Below are 11,839 nucleotides of genomic sequence, written 5' to 3'. Positions count from 1 at the left end.
CTCAAAACCACAAGAATTAGCAGAGCTAGATAAGAAATGAGGGAGAATTTTATACCCAAATCAAATTTGAGGTTTTTGTGAACAAATGACAAGAACCCATGCCAGGAATTGGGTAGATTTCACTACCCAAATCGAAGTTTGAGGTTATTATGAGAAAACCCAGATGAGATTTTGTGCCACCATAGAATGAGTTTTTGTATTCTTTTTTCTTGTGGAAATTGTATTATCTGGATTTGGGATCGGAGGAGCTAGAGTGAGCACAATGTAAACAAAGTGGGAGAGAAATCAAGAGGGAAAACGTTGACAATGGGTATTATAGGAATTTAGCCATTCTATCCCTTCCCACGCTATTGCTTGATAGACAATTTGGATGAAGCATGAAGGATTGGACACGGCTAATTAAAGGGAGTGCAGCGATGTTGTTGATGTAATTCAAAAGTTCAAACATTAGGGACTAACATGATGTTGGAGTAGCTAAACTGAAATTAATTAATTTTTATTTTTTAAAAAGTTGTTCTTTATTGCATTTGGGCTTGTTGTTCACTCTCGATCTCTTTAACATCTAGTGCCACCTCTCTGACTTTTCCTTATTTCTTTTATATTTTTAGTAGAGATGGCACAAGATGTTATAGGTCTTGATTTTTAGTTTAATCTATTCCATCATCTATATTTTTTGTTTTGCCTCATGCCATCACAATTGAATGGGTCAAATTACTTAGGTAGAGGTTCTTTCTGATATATGCCACTATAGATGAGTTGCCCGGCCCTCATATATATTTTCACTTCGAACGCCTTCAGCTAATAAAAATTAAAACTAACAAAATTCAAATGGGGAATGAAATTCATACTCTCCATTTTATAGTTCACACTCCATTTTCCTTTTTAGTAACTTAAAATTTTTGTTTTTAGTAACTTAATTTTCTCTTTTTTAAGAATTTCAATTAAAAAAAAAAAGAATGAGTGTGGATTGGATATCACTCCCCAGGCCAACCCAAATATATTGATTTCACAACCAACGTACATGCAATAATTTTCCCTTCAAAACCCAAAAAAAAAAAAAAAAAAAAAAATCACGAACACTTATATATGTTCTGGTAGAATTCAATAACAAACCAACAGGGACATCCTTAATTATTTTAATTATCAGGCTTTTCATATATTTGCTAATTCTTTCCTGGTTTTTCGATCTCTATACCACTTTCTTTGGGTTTCTTTATCTCATTGATCTCTTCAGGTTTCTTTATCTTGTTGATCTCTTCAGTTTTCTTGATCTCGTATTACTGTTCGAGTTTCTTAATCTCATTTATCTCTTCTGCTGGTTTCTTGATATCGTGAATCTTTTCTGCTGGTTTCTTAATATCGTCGATCTCTTCTGCTGGTTTCTTGATATCGTCGATCACTTCTGCCGGTTTCTTGATATCAACGCTTTCTTTTGCTGGTTTCTTGATCTCGTTGATATCTTCTACTAGTTTCTTCTCCTCATCGAATTTCTTATCTTCTTGGGTAACTGTATCTGCTAGTACCGATACTATTTCTGCTTCAGGTGCTTTCACTTGCTCGGCATCTATTTCCTCTTTCTTCTCGGTCGTAGTTTTAGGCTTTTCTTCTTCTTTTTCTTCTTTCTGCTCAGCCACTACCTTCGTCTCTTTTGGCTCAACTACCAACTCTGTTTCTTTTGGCTTTGAAAGAACTGGGGCTGCCTTTTCTTCTTCCTGTTATTACAATGCATGGATTGTCATTTAAGCACACAAAATTAGTTGTGGTAGTGAAAACACATATGCGTGTGTATAATATATAATTCGAAATAAAGTATCTTCTTAGATTCGAAGAAATATATTCAAAAACTAAAGAGATACACATATACAATGAAGATTAATGTGACTCTAACTAATTACTAGTATCCTCAACTTTCTATATAATGGAATCAATATAATGCAAAACAAATCTAAATCAGAAATAAATGCTTAAGTTTGACCAAACTGGTTGAGTAAAACCCTAAAGTTAGATTCATGATGTTAATTGTTCATATAATCTTACAAATTAACTTGGTCACTTTTTTTTTTTTTTTTTGAAATGAAAAATGCTCTTTGTTGGAATAGGTAGGCTCCTAAGACTATCTTGCTTGTTCTCTTTGATGATGTTCATTCTATTTTTCTTCATTGCATTCTCATGTTTCTAAGAAAATTACGTACTTAATGACCTAGACTTCCTTTCGGAAAAGTGGAAAGGAAATTGATTAAAATCATTATATTCATACCTCCATAAGCAAGGCCCCAAGAGAAGGTTGCTTATCTTCATTACCCAACCCAGTGTACACTAATTCGTCACGTTCTTCCTCCTTCTTGAGCACGGGTGCTGGTGATGCAAAATCATCGGTCTTTGGTTCACTCGCGCAATTACCCATATTGTGCTAGCTAGAATGTGTTTCAAAAAACGGTCTTCTTTCTTTCTCTACTTTTTTAGTGAGAGAAAGGTTGAAGAAGACCAACAAGATTTTGAGAGATCACCTTATTTAGTGTGTAGATTTATAGTAAAGGCTGCACATTCTTCTTGTGGTGCAGAATATTTTTAGGAAATCCAGTGGTTGACGATGATAATACAGAGTTGTAGGAAATCCAGTGATTGGTCATTTGAATACAAAGTATATTTAGCATGCAAATATGCATCAAGCTTAGCTAGCATTCAACAGCTCTAAAGTCATTCACCAATCATTTACTTTGAGCAGTCTCTTAGTTTAGTATTCACAGATGTGTGCCTATGTATAGATTGCAGCAAGGACGAGGAAAAAAAAAAAAAAAAGGTAGAGAAGCTTGTTTGTCCCAGATGGTGGCATTAATGGTCCTAGACCAGCAGTCCCTAGCCCTAAGAAACGAACTAGACGTACAAATGCTTGAACGAATGGAAACTTGCGAGGACCAAAACTTGGGATCAAACTCTAACAATGTTGTTCAGTTATGAAGTGTCTTAGTTGGAACTGCCAGGGAATTTCCTGGCCCGGCTTTCTAGCCCAGTCTAGTACCATATTACTGGTTTGGGTCTAGATCTTTTGTTTCTTTTGGATACTGGGGTCTCTGACCCTAGTCAATTAAATAAAATCGTTTCTCGTTCTGGCTTTTATTTTGATAAAGCTGATTATATGCTTTCTTCTGGACAATCTGGTGGTCTGTTATTTTTATGGAATTCTAATACTGTAGATTTTTACATTGCAAAATATTTGATCCAAGTAGAAATACTTGCTGGTACTTAACCTGCTTATATGCTTACCCAGAAACATCTTCAAAACCAGCTTTGGAGTGAGATTGGTAACCTTGCCCCTAGGAATCAAGATGCTTGGGCCTTAATTGGTGATTTCAACAATGTTACTAATGCTGATGAGAAATGTGGAGGGGTCTCCCCCTATAATGTCTTCTTGCGTAATTTTGTTAATTTTTTGAATATATCAACATAATTTCTATCAATGCAGAAGGGATACCCTTCACCTGGACTAATAAACACCAAGATAACACAGTGATCTATGAACGACTAGATAGAGTGACAGCTAATGATAAGTGGCTACAAGATTTTCCTCACTGTACCTTGGAAAATCTTCCTATTGTTGGCTCAGACCGTGGACCCATCTTACTTACAACTTTACCGAAACGGAAAATTGTAAGAATATTTGGATTATATTCTAAGTTCACGTTCGGCACAACAACTTGGGAAAATTCTAGTGTGCTGGTATGTATCCCATACCCACACTTACAAAGTGACAACAAATTTGTTCTCAAAATTGTAATTTGAGTCATACTTTGTGTAATCTTTGTTCTAATAATGGTAATTACACCTCTTACGACACTTTTACAAGTTTTGAACAAATTCGTTGTCAATGTTGTAATTTTTGTTCTCAATGTTGTAAATAGTGTAAATGAATATGGTAACTTTTGTTCTCAATGTTGTAATTTTGGTTCAAATACTTGTAAATTTTTATTTAAATAATTGTAAATGAGGGTATCTCATAATGGTAGGTACCATAGCTTGTCTCCAACAACTTGTTATTATTTGCAGAATAAGTAATTAGAGAATCATTGAGAATCTAACTCCTAGAGACTTTATTTATGTGGATTCTGAATAAATAAAATGTAGGAAATCTAATATATGACTTGGCTATTAAGTTAGTAATTAAGTCAAAATGGATATGTATTAATAGAGATTTAATCGGAATATGATTCTGTTTCTTTTATGGGAGGATACAGAATATCCAAGGCTCTATATAAGGCTTAGGTCCCTGTGCTCTTTAATTATCGGTAATATAGTTTTCTTGCCCCATAAGAGAATACCACATGAGAGAAGCGCAGAAGACTTAAGCTTGGATTGAGTGATCATTCAGGTTATGGTTCATGATCCATTTATCAAATTACAATTCTTCATTGTGTGTTTATATAATTGTATCTATATCGTTTTGTGAAGTAATCTAATATTTTTGTTTAAACTAACAATTGGTATCAGAGCCAACTTCACAAAGTTATAGATCTATTAATAAGTAGTCTAATTCAGAAACCATTTGTTTTTTTTTTTGGTGTTGGAACAAGGAACCAAGGAGTTGAAAGGTTGGAAGCTACCGATTCATCAAGAGTCTGATGGGGCGATAATAGTTCTGCGTGGCAAACCCAAAGAGAGGAGAACGTAAGTTAGGAGGGAAACAATGATGTCACTCATAAACCAAAATGAACAATTATCAATGCTGCATAAGGAAGCAGATACTTCCAGAAGCACAACTCCGAGCGTGCATGTTCTGACAAGTTGATGGCGAACCGCCGGCAGATCAACCCCAAGTCCCCAATTGAGATAAGAAATTTCAATTACTATCACTCTTTGAATTTTTATGTCTCCAATGTATGTGTGGGTACATATAGATGTATAAGCATGCACAATTGTTATTCTTAGTGATTGGCTTTTGGACTTATTGAGTTGATATTATCTAATCATGTATTTCAATTAAGGATGCTGCTTCAGCATAGTGTTTACACCACTATTGTGTACGAGAATGAGTGAACCAAATTGCAGTCCGGTAACACAATTGTGCTTCATGTTTTATGCAATTAAGCTTCATGTGTTATGCCTTAATTATTCTTGCAGTCTCGTTTTACCATTTAATATATGTACGAGTACATAAAAGACATAAATTGCGTTATTATTGAAAACATGATATTTCTGGTTTTACTGTAATACATGCAAGATGTGAAGACCAAAATACTTTTTCTTTCTCAAAAAGTTGTCAAAGGATGGGTTTTCTATTTGTATGTATGCTTTGTATACATGTCCTGGGATTGTACCAATTTTGTTTATTGAATATCATGGATTCATCATTAATTATAGTAATGCACACACTACTTATGTGATCATGTATATTAGTTTATTAATTCAGGTACCACAATTTTATTTTATTGGCTTTCAAGAAACATGTAGTAATTCTTCACACCGATTGTGGATATAGGAGTCTCCTCCTTTTGGACTACTGATTCTTTTTCCAAAGTATAAAGTTGAATTTTGATATCCTGCTTATTACGTCAAGTTGATTATGCTATTGCTTCCTTTTGTTTGTGCATAATGGAGGAGCTATGTAGTCTAACTCTGGCATATACATTCGCTTTATTCTTACTTTTCTCCATTTTCGGGATTAAAAAAAAAAAAAATTGCAGACCAACGTTTTAGTATTTTGGGCAATATTGTTGTTTTCTTTTTGGGTTATGTTAATGGGAAGCTTGTATCCACTTGGGGTTACGTTAGGGTTAAATTTGTATATGCTAGTAATGTATGTTACATGCTTGTCATCTGTCATGTTTGTTGAAACCAAGCTCCCACAAACTTGCTATATCAAGGACATCTCCAACAACCTTAAGAGGTAACCGTTTACTATCGCTTTCCATTATCATTATCTAACTTGGTACTGACTTAGGCATCGGAGCGTTGAAGGCCGGCACACCCGGTCTTCCCTCTGACCTTTGTCTGTTTTGCAGATAATCGAGACTGATAGCGATAGTGACAAGCCGATACAATCCGTGTTCAGCTGGGCCAGATCACCCTCGGGACCATTGAAACATTTGGCCCTATAAGGACTCCCCTCGCTCCTTGTGACAGGACAACACATCGATGGCTACCATCGACCCCGCTACCAGCAGCGACGATCCACAACACGCTACCGCGACCCACGAGGTTCAGCACACCCTCGAGTTCTAGAGCCCGAACACCTAACCGAGGTCTGTCATAACCACCGACCCAACCACGGCGCTACAGATAGCAATGCGCGACCTCATGGAAACCCGCGCACAGGTTGAGATTGACAGGACCCGCCCCGGATTTCACCCCGAAATCTGAAGTGGCCCTGCGGGGCCCACCTTAGAAGAAATTCTACCAAAAATTTGGCGGAACTTCCCATAAAAGTAGGCTACTCAAAACCTGTAGGAAAACATTTACACTTCTAAATCATCCATCCTTATTCTCCTGGAGCCACCCTGCTCCCCAAATCATAACATCGTCCAATTCACATAACACAAAACACAACTTGAATAACATTAATCCCACAGGTAATCAGAGCAATTCTAATAGAAAGGTAAATAAGGAAAACATAATTCAAAGCCAAACGCGGAAGCCATGTAGTTGACTATGCCTCAACTCCATGTACGCCCGACCTCAACTAATAACGCCTGCAAACTGGGCATTAGAAACCGAAAGGCCCAGGGGAAAGTAGATGAAAAACATTAGCGTGAGTGGACAAAAATAAACAATTTTAAAAGGAAAATGATTTCATACTTTCCCACATTTATTTCATAAAAAAAAAAACCGATGCATGCAACAATTAGAAAACACGATTAGCTTTAAATCCGAGGATTTCCAACGATAAACCGACTAGCCTCGCTAGTCACAACATTCGAAAAGAGATATCGTAAAACTGAAATCTCGTTTCTCAAGAAGATAAGACTATCCCCGTTGGCTATAGTGAAAATCGGACTAGCCCCGCTAGTCAAACAGCGATAAGAAAAGATTAAAAATGCGATACTCAAGAAAATAGGACTAGCCCCGCTGGTTAAACGGAAATCGAACTAGCCCCGCTAGTCAAAAATATAATGAGTAGGGGAAGATGATAGCCATACGAGTGAGCCTCCCAGGCTTTGGTGATAGCCTCCCAGGCTAAAGTACTCTCATTACTCCCATAATATACCCTTACGCCACTATGTGTAGCGATAGGATACTGGGCTTGAGAATTACTGTCACAGAGACAGTAACCAGCGCCACAAAGGCGGAGGGCTTCGGTGACCCATCACCTCGCCACAAAGGCGGAGGATCAATGCTAGCAATGATAATAGTCACCCAAAGTATGGCAACAGAAAATCCGAAAACCAAGTAAATCCATGAATACATAAGGCTTCCCCATCTCTCGTAAAAGAATTTCCAATGACGTGTCCCACACGCCAAGATAATCTCGAGTTTAAAATAAATAGGAAGAAATAATAATAAACATGTTTTCCGTAAACCAAAACAAAACCAATTTCAAAATCATCATCAAGGCATTCCCAATGCCAAAACCGAAGTCTATCAATAAATATGGAATATAACTCAATCGAAATCCCATTTCGAAAATCCTTTAAAGGTCTCAAATCGAGATAGAATATAATTAAAAGTATAATTCCAGAAATCACCTCGGAAATATATAATTCGTCAAATAAGATTATAAATCATAATCAACTTCGAAAACATATCATTATCGAAAGCACTTATATGAGATAAAGCGAAATCAATCTCTGAGATTAAATCACACGCTCGAAATGTAAATTTGATAAATAAATAGAGCATATTCAAAGAAATAAATGCATGCATCATTTACTTAAAAACAAAAGTCCACTCATGGTATTTAGCTAGTCCTGTCGATGATCGGTATCCTCCTCGTATGAAGACTCCTCTCGTCCTGTACGAATAATACTCGTAAAAACGTAATTACAGGACGGAAATTAAATTTTCGATAATTAGTTAATGAAAAATCCTAATCATCCCCTTAAACCGAACTCTTTCATTCCCTCTCGGATTCCCTCCAAACTATACCATAGAGTCCAATTCGTCGATTTATAATTTCTAGGTATCATTCAAGAGAAATCTGATCGTCGGATTCTCGATATTCAATAACTGGTATTATAGTTTTCCAACAATTCAAAATCCAATCCCAACTCTTCCAATTTTCACCAAAATCACAATTATAGCCTCTATAATTCAAATGCTATTTAAAACAACTAAATTTGGGCTTAAAGCTCCGCCTTACGCGCCACCATACGCCGTCCACAGTGGCGGCGCGTAGGCCACACGCGCCACCGGCAACCACCACCAATGACCACCAAATTTTAGCAGCACCACCTACTCAACAGACCCAACACTTTTCACAATTACAAGAAATTCCAATTTTACCTTTAAGTGCTCGAGATTGGCCGGTGAAGAAAACCCAGAAATTTCAAGAACCCTAGAATCGGGTTTTGATCTATTCTCCCTCTACACTGCAAATCGTGGCTCAAGGCTAGGGGGAAAATGATCCTTGGCGAAAACCGCACCATCGATGCCGGTTTGGTGGCCGGAAATGGTTGAAATCGCCGGAAATCGACGAAACTTCCTATTTGCTACAGTGGATTTCACGGCTCAAATCCGAGCTCCTCCAGCCGAGCCACCGCAAAACACCACCCCAGGCATGACAAGGAGGAGGAGGCGAGCCTGCCGGTGCCCGGATTCCTTCGTGGGGTGGCCGGAAATGGAAGGATTCGCCGGTGGAAGAAAACGGCAGAAAGGGAAGGAAAGTCGGGGAAGAAGAGAGAGAAAATTCGGTAGATTTCCGAAGATGGAAATCTACCACAGTAACTCAGCTATTTATAGAAAGTTACCGTAAACAGTAACCATGAACTGTAACTTTAATCTTTCGCTTATAACTTTCGCGTACGAACTCCGATTTTTACGTACCACATATGCACACGCTCGGTTTAACGTCCTCTACAACTTTCATGAAGGAAACTTTATCAAATTTTGACCCGAACAAAAAGTCAACAATTTAGGGCTACTAAAGTTACCGAAAAAGAGTAAAGGTAAAACAAATTGTCGTTTACTGTCCAAATGACTAGTAAACTGGTGAATTTAGGTTCGGGACGTTATAGAGACAGAGCACGCCGCGGCCTTGGCTGCTCGTCGAGAGGTTGAATACATGACCAACCAGAACCGCACCCTACGAGAAGCACTCCAGCGGCGTATCACACATGTAGACAGGGCCAATCCACAGGAGACCCCGACACCGACCATTAGTGGTGTCCCCACACCGGGACCTACCATCACCGCGGACCCTACCGCCGGCCTCAATGGCACAATCGTGCCCCCAAACCTCGTATCGGGCAGCCTCACCAGCCACACATGCAGCAACACCAGCACGGACCCGCAGGTGATCTACCTAAATTTCCCACTCCTCCCAAGTCATCTCGGCGCCGCCCCAACTCCCCAACCTATTAACGATACAGCAGGCACCTCGGGTGCACCCACCGCTACGACCGCCAACTTACCTCCACCCTACCCCAACACTCAGTTGTTGTTACAAATGAGCGAAGCCATCGCAGCCTTACAGACACGAGTAGAAAGCGCCGAGAGCAGGGCCTGTTGGCAGCCTGTCACTGACGATTTCCAAGGCAAGACAAGACCCTTTACTGCTAGTATACAGGTCGAAAAGCGACCGCCCGAAGCCAAGCCTCTCAAGATAGAGAAGTATAACAGGACCCGGGACCCGTACTACCACTTGGAGGTCTTCCAATCCATACTCCATGGCACGAGATACACCGACGCTATGGCTTGCCACGCGTTTGAGGAAACTTTGACGGACGAAGTCCTACGCTGGTTCCTCAACCTACCTACCAACTCTGTTGATAGTTTCCAAGAACTGGGAGACAAGTTCCTACGGCGATTCATCTGGTGCGGGGTGGATATCGCACAACCCCTGATCTCTTCAGGCTTAAGCAGCAGTCGAACGAGCGATTGCGAGACTTTGTCCACCGATGGCAGAAGCAGGCCACTCAATGCTGTTCCCTTAACCCAGTCCTGGCAGCATCCGCGTTTAAACTGGCACTCCAACCGGGATACTTCTTGTTGCAAATCAACACCAATCCCCCTGCCACATATGATGATCTCCTTGATGCCACTACAGCCTTCGCTCAGGCCGAGTGTGATACCTTCAGCCGCGATTCCAACACCAACGCGCACCTGACAACCGTACCTCAGGCGACCAACCCTAATACCGGGAACAAAGACGTCATCCGAGACAAACCTACCTAGCAGAACGACAGGGCCTCATGGGAGCACCAAGGCTATAGAGATAGAAGAGACAAGTGGTACGGCAAAAGCCCCAAGAAGGCAAAATACAACCCCGGCAATCGACATCGCAATACACCATACGACAACACCCGATATTGAGACGACCAGCGAGTCGCGGCACACCGATACGAGATTTATACCACACTGACCACCTCCTATGAGGACATATGGAACAATCACAGGGACATCATCCTGCGCCCACCGAAGCGCAAGCCCGGCCAATCCAAGCCACAGGATAACTGTAAGTACTGCACATATCACGAAGAATCCGGCCACCCTACCAGTATCTGTTGGGCACTAAAAAAAGCCATCGAGCACCTCATTCAAAGCGGCCAACTCTCACAATATCGCACTCCTGCTACGGGTGCTAACACCATCGAAGTCTACGGCCAAATTCTAACGATACATGGCGGAGCCCCGCGAACGCTCTAGACCCACCAGTCCCAGAAGCGCCAGTGCCCTCAGGGCCAAGAGATATTGGGGCTAAGCCACTGCTGCCATACCCCCCAGGTCGAATGGAACTTGATAGCCTTCCATCGCAAAGAGGATGCCATCCAGAAACACCACAATGACCCACTCCTAATCACCATGGTCATCGACCACTATCGCTGCCACCGCGTCTTGGTCTATAGCGGCGCAGCGATCAACGTCATGTTCGGCAGCTGCTACGAGGGCCTGAACTGAGATAGGAAGAAACTCACCCCTGACCACGAAGCCCTGATCAGCTTCGCTGGTGAAATCACACAACCCCTAGGATCCGATAACCTGCGGATCACACTGGGTAGTGGTAGCACTATCGCCACCATGACAGTACATTTCATCATCGTCGACTGTCCCTCCTCCTACAATGTCATCTTGGGGCGCGATGCCATATGGGGGCTCCAGTGGTTCGTCGCCGGGCACATGCTGATGATGAAAATACCCACCCCGGGTGGCATCCTCACCATCAGGGGCGACCAAGAGATCGTACGACAATGCAACTCCTTAACTGTCGACAGGGGACGCGGAAAGCGAGAGGTCCTGTTAACCTTAGACCTACCATCCCTATCTGACAAGCCCGACAATCCAAGGGAAGATCCCGACACTTCAGAGGACCGCGATACGCGCAGCAGAAGGAAAGATGACAAGTGCAAGCACAAGCACCCGAGGCTAGATGCTCTGGAAGAATTGATATTGGTCTCCATTCCTGATGCACACCCAGAGAGAAAAGTTAAGATAGGGTCAAAGACGGACCCAAAATTCCAGGCAGAGTTATCGCCTTCCTTAAATCCCATCAGGAGGTGTTTGAGTGGTCATATGCTAATATGCCTGGAATCTCGCTAGAGTTGTTAACCCACAAACTCACCATCTCACCCGCCGTTTCTTAGGTCTGTCAAAAGCGACGGGCATTCACGGAAGAGAAACACAAGGCAATCCAGGAAGAGGTCAAGAAACTCCAAGACATCGGGTTCGTTTGAGAAGTCTCCTACCCGACATG

The 11,839-nt window shown here is 41.0% G+C and overlaps 1 protein-coding gene across 1 annotated transcript; it reads right to left on the bottom strand.

The window, feature by feature from the left end:
• Positions 1–1,061: 1,061 nt before the first annotated feature.
• LOC112178040 (enolase-phosphatase E1) lies at positions 1,062–2,491 on the bottom strand. The gene is made up of 2 exons (XM_024316258.2): positions 2,258–2,491; positions 1,062–1,712 (listed from the first exon to the last, which is right to left on the bottom strand). Exons 1-2 carry the CDS (start codon positions 2,402–2,404, stop codon positions 1,278–1,280), a joined length of 582 nt encoding a protein of 193 aa, XP_024172026.1. The 5' UTR covers positions 2,405–2,491; the 3' UTR covers positions 1,062–1,277.
• Positions 2,492–11,839: the final 9,348 nt, after the last annotated feature.

This window comes from Rosa chinensis, chromosome 7, assembly GCF_002994745.2.
Source record: "Rosa chinensis cultivar Old Blush chromosome 7, RchiOBHm-V2, whole genome shotgun sequence".
Lineage (NCBI taxonomy): Eukaryota > Viridiplantae > Streptophyta > Magnoliopsida > Rosales > Rosaceae > Rosa > Rosa chinensis.
This window is presented reverse-complemented; position numbering and strand designations above follow the sequence as displayed.